This window comes from Triticum dicoccoides, chromosome 3B, assembly GCF_002162155.2.
Source record: "Triticum dicoccoides isolate Atlit2015 ecotype Zavitan chromosome 3B, WEW_v2.0, whole genome shotgun sequence".
NCBI lineage: Eukaryota > Viridiplantae > Streptophyta > Magnoliopsida > Poales > Poaceae > Triticum > Triticum dicoccoides.
In genome coordinates, this window is record NC_041385.1 from 191114377 (window position 1) to 191135392 (window position 21016).

The window sequence follows — 21016 nt, forward strand, 5'->3', positions numbered from 1 at the left end:
AAAACATAAAGAAAAATTGGGTTGCCTCCCAACTAGCGCTATCGTTTAACGCCCCTAGCTAGGCATAAAAGCAAGGATAGATCTAACTAGTGCCATCTTTGGCACTTGATGAGGGGGATCTCCTTTCTATGGAATTCAATCTTCTATTCAAAGTAAGAACATGGCCATTAATGGAAGAAGTAAGATTAAGCACGTTACGGAAGTTTGCTTCCAAACTAGACTTCATCTCTTTGGTAATTTCATTTTGATAAAAGCACAAGAGAGTAGTTGATTCAACCTTATCATCAAAGGGTGCCCAAATATGGTTTTCATCTTTTCATAAGTATCTATCGCATCCCTTTCAAGAAAATTTCCTTCAAAAATAGAATCTAAAACTTGTTTAAAAGAAACCGGCAAGCCCACATAAAAACTCTTTAAGTAATCTTCAATTTGATATTGTGGCACATAGCTAGCCCGAATTCTTAATAACATATCCCAAGCATCTTTTAAAGACTCATCAAGTAAATAACGAAAAATTCCAGAGTCGTCCTCATCAAAATTGTTCAAGCTCTCATTGGAGACCCCGGTGGGTCTTATATTGTCATTGTTCATGAGCTTAGAGAGGGTAGATGGGTTGTCCAAGGCACTAGAGCTTGGGAGAAAACCCTTAGTTCTTTTTGACTCGGCCATGGCAAAGGGAAGGCAAGCGGAAAAGAGAGGAGGAGATTGGGAAGGATAAGGCGAATAAAACGGCAAGGGTGAAGTGGGGGAGAGGAAAACGAGAAGCAAATAATGTAAATGCGAGGGAGATAGGTTTGTGATGGGTACTTGGTATGTCTTGACTTGAGCAAAGACCTCCCCGGCAACGGCGCCAGAAATCCTTCTTGCTACGTCTTGAGCTAGCGTTGGTTTCCCCGAAGAGGAGAGGGTGATGCAGCAAAGTGTAGCGTAAGTATTTCCCTCAGTTTTGAGAACCAAGGTATCAATCCAGTAGGAGGCTCCTCAAAAGTCCCACGCACCTACACAAACAAACTGAGAACTCGCAACCAACACAATAAAGGGGTTGTCAATCCCTTCACGGTCACTTACAAAATTGAGATATGATAGAGAAAGTATGATAAGATAAATATATTTTTGGTATTTTATAATATAGATGCAGAAAATAAAGATGCAAATAAAAGTAGATTGAAAGCAAATATGATAAGAGATAGACCCGGGGGCCATAGGTTTCACTAGAGGCTTCTCTCGAGATAGCATAAGTATTACGGTGGGTGAACAAATTACTATCAAGCAATTGATAGAAAAGCGAATAATTATGACGTTATCTAGGCATGATCATGTATATAGGCATCACGTCCATAACAAGTAGACCGACTCCTGCCTGCATCTACTACTATTACTCCACACATCGAGCGACTCATGCCTGCATCTAGAGTATTAAGTTCATAAGAACAGAGTAACGCATTAAGCAAGATGACATGATGTAGAGGGATAAACTCATGCAATATGATATAAATCCCATCTTGTTATCCTCGATGGAAACAATACAATACGTGTCTTGCAACCCTTTCTGTCACTGGGTAAGATCACCGCAAGATTGAACCCAAAGCTAAACACTTCTCCCATGGCAAGAAAGATCAATCTAGTAGGCCAAACCAAACTGATAATTCGAAGAGACTTGTAAAGATAACTCAATCATACATAAAAGAATTCAGAGAAGATTCCAATATTATTCATAGATAAACTTGATCATAAACCCACAATTCATCGGATCTCGACAAACACACCACAAAAAGAGATTACATTGAATAGATCTCCACAAGAGAGGGAGAGAACATTGTATTGTGATCCAAAAAGAGAGAAGAAGCCATCTAGATAATAACTATGGACCTATAGGTATGTGGTAAACTACTCACAACTCATCGGAGAGGCTATGGTGTTGATGTAGAAGCCCTCCGTGATCGATTCCCCCTCCGGCAGAGTGCCAGCGAAGGCTCCAAGATGGGATCTCACGGATACAGAAGGTTACGGCAGTGGAAATTGTGTTTCGTGGTGCTCCTGGATGTTTTCGGGGTCCGTGGACATATATAGGAGGAAGAAGTACGTCGGTGGATGCCCGAGGGGCCCACGAGATAGGGGCGCGCCCTACAGGGGGGGGCGCCCTCCTATCTCGTGGGGCCCTCGGAGCTTTCTTGACTTGCACTCCAGGCTCTCTGGATCAGATTTGTTCCAAAAATAAGGCTCCCAAAGGTTTCATTCCGTTTGGACTCCGTTTGATATTCCTTTTCTTTGAAATACAGAAATAAGCAAAAAAACAGCAATATGGGTTGGGCCTCCGGTTAGTAGGTTAGTCCCAAAAATGATATAAATGTGTAGAATAAAGCCCATAAACATCCAAAAGGGGTAATATAATAGCATGGAACAATCAAAAATTATAGATACATTGGAGACGTATCAGTGCTCTCCTTGGCCGCCTTGTCTTCGGCCTCGGACAGTGCTTTCTTCAGGGCCGCCACTTCGGTTGTAGCCCCTATAAAATTCATGATGCTTCTGTTAGAATCCATGACTTTTTCCTTTATATTATATACGGACGGGGTATCACTTACCTTTGTTCTCCTGGAGCTGCCTCTTCACGAGGCCGAGCTCTTCTTCGGCCCGCCCTAGGTCCCGCTTCAGTCCGGCGACCTCGGCAGTGCGGGCGGCAGCAACCAGCAGCAACGCCTATTCACATAGAATGTTTATGTTAGACTCTTGCGGATAATAATTGACCCTCCGTTTGGCTTTTCTTTCCGAACACCAAACAGAGTATCAGGGGCTACTGTCTATCAAGTGATATTTTCTTACACCTTCTTTACTTACCTCAAAGCCTATTAGGAGGCTGGCGCAGGCTTCGGTCAATCCGCTTTTGACAGACCGAACCTTCTTAATCACCGCACTCATAAGAGTATGGTGCTCTTCGTTGATGGAAGCGCCGCGAAGCACTTCCAGCAAGTTATCAGATGACTCCGGTTGTACAGAGGTTATCGGCACTGACAGCTCGCCCTCCTTAGCGAGGGGCTGCCTACTTGAATCCGGAACCATTGGAGGTTCCGGCGCAGTATCCGGCTGGGAGCCGGACTTGTTGCGGCTCCCGTCAGCATAATCCAAGGGGATCTTACCCCCCATGTGCCCGGCGTCTGGGATTTCGCCTTGGGGCATCTCCAGAACCGTCGCCCCCTGTTCCGGTATCCTCTGGGACAACACCTCGGTGTCATCCGCGAGCCGCGGGGAGGTGGCCGTCGGAAGTGAATAGCTATTCATCTCCGACTCACTCAAGGACCCATCCGAAGAGGATACCTCGAGGTTGGACTTGGCCGGACTACACATGAGAGCTCGGCGTTATAACAAACAATGAAGCTAAGACGCGTTAAACATACTGTGGGGTACGGATACTTACGATTTCGCCAGGGGCTTGGCCCTGGGCAAACACTCCTCGTCACTGTAGGCGGCCGTGGTGGAGTAGTCCGGAAGGGATGTCTTTCCCTTCTTGGGCGTCCTAGCCTCCCCCTGTGGGGCGGCTTTTCTCTTCTTCTCCTCCCCGGTTCGGGGAGGGGGGATTTCTACTTCCTCCCCGCCTTTATGGGAGGAATCTGCCTCAGCGTCCTCGGACGACGAGTCTATTACGGCCCGGTGCCGGAGGCCTTTCCTGGTCCCCATGGCCGCCGTCTTGGCCTTCTTCTCCGGCACCTCATAAGGCGCCGGAACCAGCATCTCCGTCAGGAGTGCGGTTGTTGGATCTTCAGGTAGCGGAGCCGGACAGTCGATCCGCTCCGCCGTCGCCACATAGTCCTGTTTGGTCAGCGTGGTGGCTTAAAATCCTCCCACAAATATACTAGGAAAAGCACATCTTGTGATATTTAGAGAGCTTACCGGATTGGCAGGGCGCTTTGCGCTGAGTCCGCGGTCCTCGAAAGTGGGAGGAGGTACTTCGGCGGCCTTGAACAACACCTTCCAGACGTCTTTATGTGTCGTGTTGAAGAGCTCTCGCAGCGTCTAGTGTTCGGCCGGATCGAACTCCCACATATTAAACGCCCGTCTTTGACACGGGAGGATCCGGCGGAAGAGCATGACCTGGACCATGTTGACAAGCTTGATCTTCTTGTCTATCATATTTTTGATGCAGTTTTGGAGTCCGGTCAGCTCCGCAGGTACACCCCAGGCCAGGCCCTTCTTTTCCTAGGAGGTGAGCCGCGTGGGGATGCCGGATCGAAATTTGGGGGCCGTCGCCTAGTTGGCGTCGCACGGCTCGGTGATGTAGAACCACCCCGATTGCCACCCCTTCACGGTCTCCATGAAGGAGCCTTCAAGCCAGGTAACGTTGGGCATCTTGCCCACCATGGCGCCTCCGCACTCCGCTTGCTGGCCGCTCACTATCTTTGGCTTCACGTTGAAGATCTTTAGCCACAGGCCGAAGTGGGGCTTGATGCGGAGAAAGGCCTCGCACACGACGATAAACACCGAGATGTTGATGACAAAATTTGGGGCCAGATCATGAAAATCTAACCCATAGTAAAACATGAGCCCGCGGACAAATGGGTGAAGTGGAAAACCCAGTCCGCGGACGAAATGAGAGAGGAACACTACTCTTTCCCGAGGTTTTGGAGTGAGGGTGATCTGTCCCTCCGCCGGAAGCCTGTGCGCGATGTTTGCGGCAAGGTATCCGGCCTCCCGAAGCTTCGTAATGTCCTCCTCTGTGACGGAGGAGGCCATCCACTTGCCTCCCGCTCCGGACATATCGTGAATGGCTTTACGGAGAAGGTGAGAACTTGGGCTAGAGCTCAAGGGTGCGAGAATGGATGAGTAAGGGAGGAAGAAGGCGTAGGAGAAAACGGGAGATCCCTATCTCTTTATAAAGGCAGTAGAAACTGTGCGCCTTCCCACTTGCCTATCAAAATCGCTTATTTTCCAAGCGCCACGATTGATGGCACGGTTGGGTTACCCATACCCGTATTGATGAGAATCCCGCAATAAGGGGACACGATCTCTGCTTCGACAAGACGTGCCAAGGAAACCGCCTCGCAATATGTGCGGTAGCCGGTTGTGAAAAATGGTTCGAATAATGACCGAGCCGTGGCGTGATGTCACACTATAAAAGGTTGTCAGCAGATTAGATTTGTGGAATATTATTCTCTCTACGGTGGTATGTGAAATTTGTTTTGCAGAGCCGGACACAATCCTTGTGTTCAAAATCTTCTATGGAGTATTCGGAGATGGAACCCGCCTTGCAATGCCGAAGACAATCTGCGTGCCGGACTCATCGTCATTAAAGCCTGGTTCAGGGGTGCCTGAGGGAGTCCTAGATAGGGGGTATCCGGACAGCCGAACTATATACTTTGGCCGGACTGTTGGACTATGAAGATACAAGATTGAAGACTTCGTCCCGTGTCCGGATGGGACTCTCCTTTGCGTGGAAGGCAAGCTTGGCGATTCAGATATGTAGATCTCCTTCTCTGTAACCGACTTGGCGTAACCCTAGCCCCCTCCGATGTCTATATAAACTGGAGGGTTTAGTCCGTAGGACAACAACAATCAGAATCATAGGCTAGCTTCTAGGGTTTAGCCTCTACGATCTTGTGGTAGATCAACTCTTGTAATACTCATATCATCAAGATCAATAAAGCAGGAAGTAGGGTATTACCTCCATCGAGAGGGCCCGAACCTGGGTAAACATCGTGTCCCCAGCCTCCTGTTACCATTAGCCTTAGACGCACAGTTCGGGACCCCCTACCCGAGATCCGCCGGTTTTGACACCGACAACCACCTATCGGAACCATGCCCAAAATCTTTGTGTCTCCATTGTGTTTGCCTTCTTCAAACCCTTCCCTTTACTGTCAATGCAATGTTTTACTTTCCGCTGCTATACTCTTAGAATTGCATGTGTAGATTGAGAGCTTGACTTGTCATAATTGCTAAAATCTGCCAACAACTAAAATTAGGAAAATTATAGATTTTTAATTGGTCAAGTAGTCTAATCACCCCCTCTAGACATACTTTCGATCCTACAAATGGACTAGTACCTAGTGTTCTGAAATACATGTAATTTTTGCAAACATATGGACTTCTTCAAAAATACATTAATTTTGTTTCGTTTCATGTGAGTCCTCTAAAAACATGAGATGAACATTTATGTAGTGCTTCAAAAAACATTATCTAACATGACCCCAAAAAGATACCTGTGGAACGTACTACATTATCTTCCAAATTTTGAATTTTGGTATTAATGCATTTTCCATGCTCTGCAGACTTTACATATATTTTCTAGAATTAAAAAACAATAAACACAAGGTTTGTGCTTGACTCTTGTCATAGATATCTTTCAAATTTCTTTTTCATTTCTTGGATAAGGAATACAAATGTACACAAGACCCTAAATAATATATTTTCAGACCATTTTTGTGCACTGTTTCATGTACTCGTAGTTCAAATTTGAATTATATCTATTAAATTCCTAGAAATAGAATTGATAATTTAAATATAGCAAAAGAACCCTACAAAATGCCAATTTTGAAAATGAATGATTCTATAGTGTATGTTGAGTGTAGAAAAAAAAAAGCAAGGTCAAAGGATGAAGGAAATGCCAATTCTCCTTCAAAAACTTGACGCATTCCCTCTCAAAACCATGATCCTTTCTCTGAGATGGTTCATTGTCTAAGCAGTGTACATGACAACTTTTCTTAAACATTCTCAAAATTTTACCACACAATGCCAGGTTTATGCTTTTGAAACCCCATTTACATTTTAGAATTAAAAAACAAACAAACTCCATGTTTGTTGTTGACTCTTGCCATAGAGATCTTTGAAATTTCTTTCATTTTCTTATATAAGTCATACAAATATAACCAAGACCCGAAATATGTTTTTGACCATTTTTGTGCAGTATATCATGTAGTCGCAATTCAAATTTGAATTAAATATATTCAATGACTAGAAATGCGCTTAATGACTTAAACAGAGCAAGTGAGCATTGAAAAGTGCCAAATTTTAACATGGAGGATTCTTAAATGTATGTTAAGTGAAGATTTTCTTTAAGGTCAAACGGTGAAGGAAATGCCAATTTGCCTTCAAACATATCACATTCACTCTTGAAACCACGATTCTTCCTCGGAGATGGTTGGGTTTATAAGTAGTGTACATGAAAAATTATGTGAAACCTTCCAAACTTTTTACCGCAATATAGTTAGGGTATATCATGACACCATGCCAAGTTTCATGTTTTTCAGACTTCATTTATATTTTCCCGAATTTAAAATCATTGAACTCGATGTTTGTGGTTGACTCTTGCCATAGCGATCTTTGAAATTTATTTCAATTTCTTGTAGAATTCATTAGAATATACTCAAGACCCTAGATATGATTTTCTTACAACCATTCAGTGCACTATTTCATGTAATTGTAGTCCAAATTTGAATTGTATCCATTAAATGCCTAGAAATGCACTTAATGACTTAGATATAGCGAATGAGCTTTGAAAAGTGCCAAAATTTAACATCAAGGATTCTATGATGCATGTTGAGTGTGTAAAAAATTATAAGGTCGAAGATGAAGAAAATGTCAACTTGCCTTCATACCTATCGCATTCACTCTCGAAACCACGATGCTTCTTGAGAGATGGTTCGGTTTCTAAGCAGCGCACATGAAAACTTTCTTGAACCATCTCAAATTTTTACGTAGAATACTGAGGTCTTGTCATGACATCATTCCAAGTTTCATGTTTTTTAGACTTCATTTACATTTTCTAGAATTACCAAAATCAATGAATTCCATGTTTGTGGTTGACTCTCGAGACAGAGATCTTTGAAATTTCTATTCATTTCTTGCATAAGTCATACAAATATACTCAAGAGCAAATATATTTTTCAAACCATTTTTGTGCACTGTTTCATGTACCCGCAGTACAAAATTGAATTATATCCATGAAACACCTAGAAATGCACTTAAAAGCTTTAAATATAGCAAATGAGCCCTGAACTCGAATGATGCATTAGTAATAGTATGTTTTATAGTTATACGAAAGTATGCTTTAGTAATATGTTTTCTTTTTCTAAAATTTGGGGCCCTATTTTTCATTTGGTCTCAGCGCCTCAGGAACAATTGTTTTGCTCGCGAAAACCTCCGGATCAGCCGGCGGGGAGCCCTTAATTATTAATTCAGGTATCACGAGATGAGCATAGCTTAAAAAATGATATTGTATTCAGGACAGAGGGAGTAGTACAGATAGGTCAGGGCATCCCCAGTCGTTGGCCCCCCAGGACGCATACAAATCGCCCCCTAGGGGCGAGCCGACGATACACTCGGTGCTGGGGGCGGTTTTGCGCTCAGTCGTCGCCCCCAGCTCGCCCCCAGGCGCCAAAATTGTCCCACTTTGCAGCCCAATTTCAGCGAATAAACGGTCCATATGGGCGAGAATAGGCCCATATTCGGCGTGGTTTCGCCGTGTCTCGGCGTTCAATTATCAACACAATTATTCCTTATCACATATTTCATCACAGAAAAATCAAATACTTCAACAAAATACTACAACAACAAATAGTTCAATACAAATTATATAGTTCAACAAATAAAAACTCGTATTTCATCACGCGGCGTCCCCCTTGAGCCTCCATAGGTGCTCAATCAGATCTTTCTGCAGTTGATGATGCACCTGTGGGTCTCGGATCTCCTGACGCATACTGAGATAGGCAATCCAAGTTGCCGGTAGCTGGTGATCAACTTCGGCTAGAGGACCCTGCCTGTAGTATGGTTCAGTGTCAAACACTGGGTCTTCTTGCTCGCTCTCGATGATCATGTTGTGCAAGATGACACAGCAAGTCATGATCTCCCACATTTGATCTTTCGATCAGGTCTGAGCGAGGTACCGAACAACAGCGAATCGAGATTGGAGCACACCAAATGCCTGCTCAACATCCTTCCTGCAAGCCTCCTGAAGCTTCGCAAACCAGGCGTTCTTGCCTCCTGCCACATGGTTTGAGATCGTCTTCACAAATGTCGACCATCTCGGATAGATGCCGTCAGCTAGATAGTACCCCTTGTTGTATTGGTGCCCATTGATCTCGAAGTTCACCGGAGGAGAATGGCCCTCAACGAGCTTGGCAAAAACAGGAGAGCGCTGCAGCACGTTGATGTCATTGTGAGTTCCTGGCATACCAAAGAAGGAGTGCCAAATCCAGAGGTCCTGTGTGGCTACCGCCTCAAGCACCACACTGCAACCGCTTTTGGCGCCTTTGTACATCCCCTGCCAACCAAATGGGCAGTTCTTCCATTTTCAATGCATGCAGTCGATGCTTCCAAGCATCCCAGGAAATCCTCTTGCTGCATTCTGGGCTAGGATCCGAGCAATGTCTTCCGCATTGGGTGTTCTCAAGTATTGTGGCCCAAACACTGCCACCACTGCCTGACAGAACTTGTAGAAACACCTTGCGCTCGGTGGGCGTGTACCCGCCGTTAAACCGCGCCTCCGCGGCAGAAAACGGCGGCCGGAAACGCCCGGTTGCTGCGGGAGGGGCTGCCGCGGCGAAGCGCTGCTATTTTCCGGCGGGGAATGGCTATCTAGCGGAGTAGGCCGGCGGCCGTCGCCGGGATATAGCTAGTGGTGGCCGAGGGCGCGGGGGGTGCGAGGCGAGTCGGGGGAAGAAAACCTTGACTTTTCCCCTGTCGGTGTGGGCCAGGCGTGCTTTTCCCTAGCGCCGGAGCCCCCAACGGCTCCCCAGCGTGCCGGGTTCGGCCTGTGACCGCCGGGCGAAAAAAAAGTCCGAACCGGCGATTTTCGGCGTCCTAGGGGCGCGACTGGGCCGTTTTTTTGGCGCCGGCGCCGAAAAAGTGGCCTAGGGAAGCCTGTTGGGGACGCGGCTGAAGATGCCCTCACACACATGTTATGCTGCACTCTCAAGCACGACTAGCTACACATAGAGCAATATTATATTCCCTCCGTTTTAAAATACATGATTCAATTTTAAAATAACTTTGTACTAGCTATACATTAAGAAGTTTATTAAGACATACGCAATTCCCAGTTTCACACATCAGTAACCACACCACCGTAGCTAGCTAGAAATTCAAACGATCAACTAGTCCAAATTAGCATACAAACACATATAGTATATGCCATGTCATATCAACTTGGTAGCTACTCCCTCCATCTCAAAATATAAGAACGTTTATAATACTATACTACTGTCAAAAACGTTTTTATATTTTGGGACAGGAGGAGTAGCTAGCTATTCGATCTCTGCGTATGTGGATAATACTACTTTCTTCGTTCCAAAATAAATAACCTAACTTTGTATAAAAATTAGTACAAAGTTGGGTCATCTATTTTGGAAGAGAGGGAGTATCTCTCAGGTCCATCGTAAGTGAGTCATGACTCATGAATGATTGATTAGCACTGCTCGTCTGCTCCACGGTGGAGGGAGAAGATTAGACGTACGGCCGGTCGGCAGATCAGTTTCCGGCGCCCCAGAGGAAGGCGCCCATGGCAAAGCTGCGCTTCTGATTGACGTTGCCGTGGACGGGGAGGCCGTAGTCGGAGAGGAGGCGGTCGAGCTGCCACTCGGGCATGGCCTCGTAGTTGTCCCTGGTGTACCTCGGGTAGTGCAGTGGCATCTGGAAGCGGCCCGCGCCTCCGCACCCCGCGCCCTGCTGCTCCCTGTCCCCATACCTCGCCGCCGCCCTGCCCTTCCCACCGCCGTTCGCCGCCATCGTCTCCATGGCCGCCCTTGAGATCAAGCTAGGACGATTTGTGCGTGGTGGTAGTGTGTGGTGTGACTGTGCTGCACCACAGAGTCACACCACACAGGCAATCGCCTTTTATAGGTAGCTCCGGCCGCGCGCGGCATAGGAAATATCACGCCGGAGGGCTTTGGTTAGTTAATCACGAGGAATGCAGCTGAGCCAGCTATAACTTTGTGGCCCGTGTGTCCGGCCGGCGTGCTGTGTGCTGGCCGTGTACGTGTGCGAGCCGCGAGCGGGCAATGGCTGGCTTGGCCCGGTTGGAAGGGGCAGTTGGCAGGCGCGGCGTGCGTGGACGGCGGACGTCCCACGCCCGTGCCTTGTCAGTTGACACCCGTGTGCCGTGCATGCACATGCAGGTCAACGACTCCCTGCGCCGTCCGTTGCGAACTTGCGAAGCCTTGTCTGTGCTGCGCGCCAACTGCACGCGGCGCGCGGGGAAAGGTGGCAGAAATGGGGAACCATCACAGCATAGCAGGCCCGTGTTTTGGACTGGCGGCTGGGGTTTGCTGGTTTAATTAAGCCGGCCAGGCACGACTCTGGCTCGAATCAGACGATCGATCTGACGGGCGTTGCGAGGGTTTACAAGTGTGGTGTTTCACGTGATGCCTGACCTCTCCTCGCGTCTCTCGCCCATCTTAGTGCTTCATCCAGATTTCTTGTTGATTGACGTCTTCTTTGCAGAAAGGCTAGATCGGCCACGGCCAGAATGCGCGCGTAGGCACGGAAACGTGAAATAATGGTACGTGATCGATTAGGTGGAGCGGCGCTGATCCTGCCCGGTGAGCACCGAGACGGGCAGACAGCAGTGGTTTCTTTTTTTGAAAGATCACGGCAATGGTTTCATGGCCCAACTAACTAATCGTCATGCGGGGCTGCAGGCATGCATGGGACCGGTTCAGGTGGACTCAAGAGGTGTAGCTAGGAGGACTCGTGCTAATTTTGCTGAGCCGCAAGAGAGAAACAAAATAGGGACTCACGCTAATTGCAACAGAGTAGGAGTATTACAATAGAGGCTAGGTCGACATTTTTTTTGAGCATATGTACATACGCAAGTGCTCATACATACGCGCATACACTCACCCCTATGAACGCACACCTTAACCCTATGAGCATCTTTGACTTGAGATTTATAAAGTCACCACAGGCGACTCGTTATCGACGGAACGTCTCCTCCCAATGAAAGCGCATCGCCCGAAATCCTGAAATAAATTTAGGAATAATGTGAGTCTCAGGACTTGAACCCTGGTGGTTTGGGGATACCATTGTCCATCTAACCATCCAACCACAGGTTGATTCGCGGCCAGGGCGACAAATTGGTACCAACTTTTAACTTTGGAAAACAATCAGAATTAACCGGATGATCTCACTCTCTCTAAACCCGCTCCTCCAATCGACACGTGCCCTCGTGGGCCCGCCCACCGCATCCACCCCCTCTCCACCTTATTCTCAATCAGCGGCGGGTCGTCTCCCTCTCGAGCGTCTCTCTCCCTCTCCTCTCTCTGATGCAGGCCGCCGGGACAAGCAGAGCCGGCCGTCGCCACTGCCGGAGACTTGCCCCCCTCCTTCCCCTCCTCCTTCCCCCATCGCGTTTCTGGGATGCTGCAAGCCCCGCCGCGAAAAGTTGTCATGAGGAGAGAGGAGTGTTTGCGCTGAAGTGAAGCATCAACGGAGCGTTGACATGGCCGTCTGCGACGGCGGCAGTTGGTACTGCGATTGAAGGCAGCCGATGCAGCACTGTCGCGCCGGAGATCATGAATCGCGAGTAGCTTCTACGTCGCCCACTGCCTGCCATGGCCGCCTTCGTGAGCTGCAATGGAGTGTCGCACGGTGCTATGACTACGACCGTGGCGAGTGTCGGACGGAGGCGCTGCAACTCCGGTGATGTTGCCTTGAAGCTGTCAGGAGCACCGCTGGTGTTGTAGTGGAGCAACGTCGAGCCGCCGAAAACATAGCCGGTGCTGCAATAGAGCTTCACCAGAGTAGCACTGGAGCTTCGTCGGGCATCACCAGTGCTGCGTTGGAGCTCTCATGGGGTTGCATTGGAGCTTCACAGGAGCCATTGGTGCTGCGTTGGAGCTCTGCGGGGTTGTTTGGAGCTCTCTCGGAGTTGCATTGAAGCTTCCCTGGATGCTGGCGGTGCTACGTCCGAGCTTCGTCGGACGCTGAAGGTGCGCCATAGGAGCTGCAGTGGAGCTTTTGCTACGGGTGCAACAGCATTGCATCGAAGCAGTCACACGCTTACTGTTGCCGTGGCGTTGCTGTAATCCAATGGCCATAGCGCGCTGATCGTACGGCTGCCTAGTCGGCTGATTTCTCTAAGAAACCGAGAAATCATCTGACAATTTGCAACAGTCGCCTTTAATTTTTTGCAAATTAGTACCGGTTTTGGGTGGAGCGGTAACAAACTAAATTAATTCACATTTTAACAGTTTTTGACAACCCACCTGACTAATGGGATCTGCTTGCAGGGCTGGTCTGGCGAGAGAGGCATGCGCCCCGTGTTGACTAGGACCAATCGGGCTAGGCCGGTCGATTATGGCGTGTTAGAGCAGCGCAGCGACGCCGTGCTTCCCTCCGCCACCGTTGTTGATGATCCTCATCCTTATCCTCTACCAATATGTTTCCCAAGACTTTAATTCCGTCCATGTCCCCAGTTGAGGTGATTCGCGCCACGAAGACGACGCCATCGTCCTCGAAAGCCATCTTCCGTCCGTTGCGTCCTTGAAATTCTGACGACACGGCCGACCTTATAAAGTCCTATCCATAGCATTGGATCCGTGTAGGCATGCCATTCGTGCACCCCCCCCCCCTCTATGCAACCGGTACCCGGTTCATGCCGTCGTCAACGACCTTCATCGTTCTCGTGACCAGCGACCGCCCTGAAGCTAGCCACCTTACCCTTTAGCTCTGCCTCTCCTCCCCGAGCATTCCCACTGAAGGAATCAGTGGGAGTCATCCCAAATCAGTCGCTCCGCCTTTCCTTCTCTATATGCGCTCTAGCAACTGTGGACGTCCATTCCTGGTAGTTGGGCATCCCGAGCCCAAGTCGCCATGAGTCATAGCTCTGCTGCCCATTGCCATTATGTTGGGAATTGTTGCATGGGAAACAAAAAAATTTCTACGCACACACAATGATCTATTCATGAAGATGCATAGCAACGAGAGGGAGAGTGTATATATGTACCTGTCGGTGTCAAAACCGGCGGATCTCGGGTAGGGGTCCCAAACTATGCGTTTAAAGCTGATGGTAACAGGAGGCTGGGGACACGATGTTTACCCAGGTTCGCTCCCTCTCGATGGAGGTAATACCCTACTTCCTGCTTGATTGATCTTGATGATATGAGTATTACAAGAGTTGATCTACCACGAGATCAGAGAGGTTAAACCCTAGAAGCTAGCCTACAGTATGATTGTTGTTCTGTCCTACGGACTAAACCCTCCAGTTTATATAAACACTGGAGGGGGCTAGAGTTACACAGAGTCGGTTTACAGAGAAGGGGATCTACATCCGGATTGCCAAACTTGCCTTCCACGCCAAGGAGAGTCCCATCCGAACACTGGACGAAGTCTTCTATCTTGTATCTTCATAGTCCAACAGTCCGACCAAAGTATATAGTCCGGCTGTCCGGATACCCCCTTATCTAGGACTCCCTCAGTAGCCCCTGAACCAGGCTTCAATGATGATGAGTCCGACGCGTAGATTGTCTTCGGCATGGCGAGGCGGGTTCCACCTCCGAATACTCCAAAATTAATTCCGAACACAAGGACCGTGTACGGCTCTGCAAGATAACATTCCATATACCACCGTAGAGAGAATAATAATAATCCACAAATCTAATCTACTGACAATTCTTCGAAAAGTGACATCACGCCACGGTCCGGTTTTTATTCGAACCGTTTTCTACAACCTGTCTCCGCACACATCGCGAGGCGGTTTCTTTGGCACGTCTTGTGAAAGCAGAGATCGTGTCCCCTTATCACGAGATCTCCATCAATACGGGTATGGGTAACCCAACCAGCGCCATTAATCGAGGCGCTCGGGAAGATAGGAGATTTCGAGAGGCAAGCGGGGAGGCGCACATTCTATATTGCCTTTATAAAGGGACGGACGTCTCCCATTTTCACCCACGCCTTCTTACTCCTTTGCTCATCCGTTCTCGCACCCTTGAGCTCAAGCGCCCAAGTTCTCACCTTCTCCGTAGGATCGCATCATGTTCGGAGCGGGAGGCAAGTGGATGGCCTCCTCTGTCATGGAGGAGAACATCACCAAGCTTTGGGAGGCCGGATACCTGGCCAAGAGTATCGCGCACAGGCTTCCGACGGAGGGACATATTATCCCCACTCCGAAGTCTCGGGAGAGAGTAGTATTTCTCCCTCATTTCGTCCGCGAATTTCCACTCCGCCCATTCGTCCGCGGGCTTATGTACTACTACGGGCTAGATTTTCATGATCTGGCCACGAACTTCGTCCTCAACATCTCGGCGTTCATCGTCGTGTGCGAGGCCTTCCTCCGCATCAAGCCTCACTTCGGCCTGTGGTTGAAAATCTTTTGCGTGAAGCCGAAGATCGTGAGCGGCCAACAGGCGGAGTGCGGAGGTGCCATGGTGGGCAAAATGCCCAATGTTACATGGCTCGATGGCTCCTTCGTGGAGACCATAAAGGGGTGGCAATTAGCGTGGTTCTATATCACCGAGAAGCGCGACACCAACTGGGTGGCGGCCCCCAAATTCAGATCCGGAATCCCCATGCGGCTCACTTCCTGGGAGAAGAAGGGCCTGGCCTGGGGCGAACCCACGGAGCTGACCGGACTTGAGACCTGCATCAGAAGTATGAGGGATAAGAAGATCAAGCTTGTCAAGATGGTCCAGGTCATGCTCATTCGCCGGATTCTCCCGTGTCAAAGACGGGCATTTGATATGTGGGAGTTCGACCCGGCCGAACACTAGATGCTGCTAGAGCTCTTCGACACAATGCACAAACAAATATGGAAGGTGTTGTTCAAGACCGGCGAAGTTCCTCCTCCCATTTCTGAGGACCGGGGGCTCAGCGCAAGCCACCTCGCCAGTCCGGTAAGTCCTCTGGTTATTACAAGATGTTTCCTTCCTAGTATATTCGTGGGAGGATTCTTAGGTCACCATGCTGACCGAACGGGATTGGGTGGAGATGGCGGAGCGGATTAACTGTCCGACTCCATTGTCCGACTCCATTTCCGGATTCCAGTAAGCAGTCCCTCACGAAGGAGGGCGAGCCGGCCGTGCTGATGACCTCCGCCCAGCCGGAGGCATCGAATAATTTGTTGGAAGTGCTTCGAGGCGCTTCCATCGAGGATGAACACCGTACGCTTATGGGTACGGTGATTGAGAAGGTTCGGTCCGCCAAGAGCGGGTCGACCGAAGCCTGCACCAGCCTGCTAATAGGCTTTGAGGTAAAGAAAGTGTGAGGAAATATCACCTGATAGACATTAGCCCCTGATGCTCTGGTTGGTGTTCGGAAAGAAAAGCCAAACGGAGGGTTAAATAAAAAACCACAGGAAGCTAATAGTATTTGTCTGTATGAATCAAATAGACACTTCTGCTGACCGCCGCTGTGCGCACGGCTGAGGTTGCCAGACTCAAGCGCGAACTAGGGCAGGCCGAAGAAGAGCTCGGCCTCGTGAAGAAGCATCTCGAGGCGAACAAAGGTAAGAGAGACCCCGTCCATATGTCGTATAGAGGATAAAAAGTTGGCGATGCTAATAAAAAGCATCATGGCTTTTAATAGGGACCACGACCGAAGTGGCGGCCCTAAAGGAAGCGTTGTTCGCGGCCAAAGCCAAGGCGGATACAGAGCGCACCGAGCGAGAGAAGCAAGATGCTCGGGTGGGAGAGGTACAGCAGGAGCTCCAGGAGCTCGGCAAGAAGTTCGGCTCCCTGGAGCATGACTACAAGATGCAAGCGTCTGAGCTTGCAAAGGCCCTCCAGAGCGCGGTCGACGCCAAGGCCGAAGCCCAAAAGGCCCTCCAGGAAATCCAGGCGGCCAAGAAGATAGCAGAGGGTAAGTCATTCTTTATGCAAAGCAAGCGTGTGGAGGAGTCATTTCTTTTACTTACACGAATCCGGAGCTCTCCAGGGGCATTCGCAGATCTGTCACGCAGCATTTCGGATGCCGCTGAGTTCTATCGCGTTGAAGAGGGGAGCTCTATAGAGAAGCTGTTCTGGTCCCAATATACTGGGGCCGAACACCCGATGCCTCTGAGTGAGCAACTGAAGCAGCTGGTCGAAATCCACAATGCGGCCGAACATGCCATGGGGGACCTCATAGTCCGGATGTGGCCTGGCGAGCCCCTGCCCGGCACCTACTTTGGCCTGGTGAAGCGGATGGTGCATGCCTATCCACGGCGAGAAGTTATCAAGCAGTCCGTATGTATTGAGGGTGCCCGACGGGCCTTTGCTCGCGCGAAGATGCATTGGGGCAAACTGGATGCTGAGAAGCTCGTGAAGGATGGACCCCCGAAGGGCAAGGAGCACCGCTATCCCGAAATGTATTATGACGGCGTTATGAAAGGCGCTCGGCTTGTGGCGAGTGAATGTCCTAAGAACATTATTTTCGAGTAAATGTACTCATGTCGTCTGTGTAATATGAGAACACATTTGATTGTGCTATATAACGCTTTGTTTGATTTAAAATATTACCTTCTCTGCGGCCGTTTATCAAAATCTGAAAGTAGGCCAGTCGTCGGCTTCCGCCCCCTTGTAACTAGTATTGGGGTGTTCGTGGAAAACCTAAACACTCCTTTTCCAAATTCTTGGTCCTTTAAGGAGGTGTTTAGCGCAACGAACTAGACAATCGGACTATTCGGCTTTATAACTCTCACTTGGCCATAGAAGTCTATTATTTTAAATTTCGGCGAAGCCCCTAGTATTTGGAAAGCCGAACAGGGGCATTATACACGCCTAAATCGGGCAAGGCCGATTCCTTGCCTTAAGCGGAAAAAATCTTTAGGGATTTTAGTACCTCGCGAACAGCGACCAACTCTCGCCGCATCATGACGGTCAGTTTTCGGCTTTCTCTACTGAGGTGCTCATCCGGAAGAACCGGGACACAATCACAGTAGTTCTCCCTGCGCTACCTTAGCCGATATAACGGAACGTAAGGTACCAAAACAAGGGAGCCGGGCTAACCCAACTATTGACCCAAGACATGATTCGGAGCTGATGCATATAATGCTATAAGTTCGGGGTGCCGCACTGTTGAAAGTGTTCAGACTTTTCTTGCCATTTTATGGGGCTCGATAAGAAGCCCTGGCAAACTGATCGTACCAAAATGTACGGATGCAATATCGAATAAATATTCAACAGAAAATATGAGGATAGTAATAAGAAGCTGACGCTATGTACTACTTCCAATTTATTTGGACAATACAGCAAAGCGTAGGTGTACCATTAATGCATTAAGCAGAAAAATGACTATTTGACATATCCTATCCAAGGGCAGGCTACATGCGGGTATGTAAGAGCAGGTATAACTATCATTGAAGAAGACCACCTGAGTATTCCCCTGTATGCGAAGCCTCTTGTCTCCTTGGTGTTCCCTCTGTAATGAGTCCGGTTATCCGATCTCTCTGGAGGGGCTGCCCGAAAGTGGGGTCCTGAAAAAAGATAAAACAATATGCGGTCTTCCTGGCGGCTGACCCGCACTCTGGCCGCATCGTCGTCTCGCCTCCACCTATGCCCATGGTATTTTGAGCGCGTAGTTGTGTACGCGTGGCACAAACGCCGCTTGAATGGGGCTGGGGTGGAGGCCGGATTGCTAATCAAGCTCCTGGCGTGCCTGACTATCCTGTTGTGGGGTACTCCGGACTCGCTTGATGGTGTTCGGGGATGGCGTTGCCGAATTGGCTGTTTGTCGGAGGAGGCTGCTTTGTACTTCTATCGCGAGGGCCGCAGTATGTTCTTCCGTACAGAGGGAGCGGTCTGTGTTTCCATTGACTGTTATGACCCCGCGAGGTCCTGGCATCTTGAGCTTGAGGTATGCATAGTGTGGTACCGCATTGAAACGAGCGAACGCAGTTCGTCCAAGCAGTGCATGATAGCCACTACGGAAAGGGACGATATCGAAGATCAACTCCTCGCTTCAGAAGTTATCCGGAGACCCGAAGACCACTTCCAGTGTTATTGAGCCCGTGCAGCGGGCCTCTACCCCTGGAATTACACCTTTGAAGGTGGTTTTTGTGGGTTTGATCCGTGACGGATTGATGCCCATTTTGTGCACTGTGTCCTGATAAAGCAGGTTCAGGCTGCTGCCACCGTCCATGAGGACTCGTGTGAGGTGGAATCCGTTGATGATTGGGTCAAGGCCCAATGCGGCTGAGCCGCCGTGACGGATGCTGGTGGGATGGTCCCTATGATCAAAAGTGATTGGGTAGGATGACCATGGATTGAATTTTGGGGCGACGGGCTCCATCGCATAGACGTCCCTAAGTGCATGCTTTCGCTCCCGTTTGGGGATGTGAGTGGCATAGATCATGCTCACCATTTTAACCTGGGGGGAAATTTCTTCTGTCCTCCAGTGTTCGGATGCCGGGGCTCCTCGTCGTCATCGCTGTGCAGCCCCTTGTCCTTGTTCTCGGCATTTATCTTGCCGGCCTGTTTGAACACCCAACAATCTCTGTTAGTGTGATTGGCTGGTTTATCGGGGGTGCCGTGAATCTGGCACGAGCGGTCGAGTATGCGGTCCAAACTGGATGATCCTAGGTTGTTTCTTTTGAACGGCTTCTTCCGCTGACCGGATTTGGAGTTGCTGAATCCGGCATTGACTGCCGTATCCTCAGCATTGTCGCCATTGTTCCGACGTTTGTGTCTGTTGCGCCGTGGCTTTCCGTTACTGTCACGAATATCTGAAGTGCCAGGGTTTCCTGGCACGGTGTTGCTGCGAGCCAAGCAACTGTCCTCGCCCGCGCAAAAGTGGGTCATTAGTGTCGTGAGTGCCGCCATGGTCTTCGGTTTTTCTTGGCCGAGGTGTCGGGCAAGCCACTCGTCACGGATATTATGCTTAAAGGCCGCCAGGGCCTCGACGTCCGGATAGTCGACAATTTGGTTCTTTTTAGTTAGGAACCGAGTCCAGAATTTCCTGGCTGACTCTCTTGGCTGTTGGGTAATGTGACTTAAGTCATCAGCATCCAGTGGTCGCACATAGGTGCCTTGGAAGTTATCGAGGAATGCATCTTCAAAATTTTCCCAACTGCCAATGGAGTTTGCTGGCAGGCTATTCAGCTAGTGTCTGGCTGGCCCTTTAAGCTTGAGTGGGAGATACTTGATGGCATGTAGGTCATCACCGCGGGCCATGTGAATGTGGAGAAGAAAATCCTCGATCCACACCGCGGGGTCTGTTTTGCCATCGTATGACTCGATGTTAACGGGTTTAAACCCTTCTGGGAATTCATGTTCCATTACTTCATCAGTGAAGCAGAGGGGGTGTGCGGCACCTTTGTGTCGGGCTATGTCACGGCGTATTCCGATTGGGTCTGGTCGGTAATGTCTGGCCCGGCCGGATGTATCATTATTGTATCCGGCGTGACGATCGGTGGCATGAGCTGTGGCGCGCCCTCGTGATCCGTAGATCGATCTTGGTTGTCCTGCGTTGTTTTCCAATATGTCTTGCAGGTCCTGCGTATTGCCCCGGGCTATAGTGAACCGGTGTGGGGGTGCGGGCTAGTGTCCGGCCTGATAGCCTGTTTTATCCCGGCCACAAGGTGGCCGGTCAGCCTCATCTTGTGCGGGAAGTTCATGCTCTTTGGCCTCTTCTTCTAGCAGTTTATGCTTTGGGTATCCCCTGCTCGGGGGCTCGAGTCCGTATTCCTTGGCCACCAGGACTTCGGTCCATCTGTCTGCGAGCAGGTCTTGGTCAGCTTGGAGCTCCTGCTTCTTCTTCTTCAGGCTTCTTGGAGTGGCTATAAGCCTGCACTTGAAGTGCTCCTGCTCTATGGGATCCTCTGGTACATTGAATTCGTCATCATCGAGGCTCACCTCGTCTTCGGAGGGAGACATATAGTTATCGTCCTACAAGTACCCGTCTGTCGCCTATTCGTCTGGGCTAGCCGGCCCGTGTTCCTGTTCGGCTTGCTCGAAGGTGGGTTGATCAGGATCATATTCCTCTTCGGCACCATCTGGATTTTCTCCAGTGCCGGTATTGTTGTGGCGAGGCTTGGAGCGGCGCTGATGATGCCCGTGTTTTGCTTTGTTCCCCGAGGGGTTATCTTCCGTTGCCTCATTGCCATTGGTTTCTTTGGGAG

At 49.3% G+C, this 21016-nt stretch overlaps 1 protein-coding gene across 1 annotated transcript; it reads right to left on the reverse strand.

The window, feature by feature from the left end:
* Window positions 1–9994: 9994 nt before the first annotated feature.
* Window positions 9995–10778, reverse strand: LOC119281136. Its single transcript, XM_037561751.1, has one exon. It carries the CDS (start codon window positions 10720–10722, stop codon window positions 10456–10458), a length of 267 nt encoding a protein of 88 aa, XP_037417648.1. The 5' UTR covers window positions 10723–10778; the 3' UTR covers window positions 9995–10455.
* Window positions 10779–21016: the final 10238 nt, after the last annotated feature.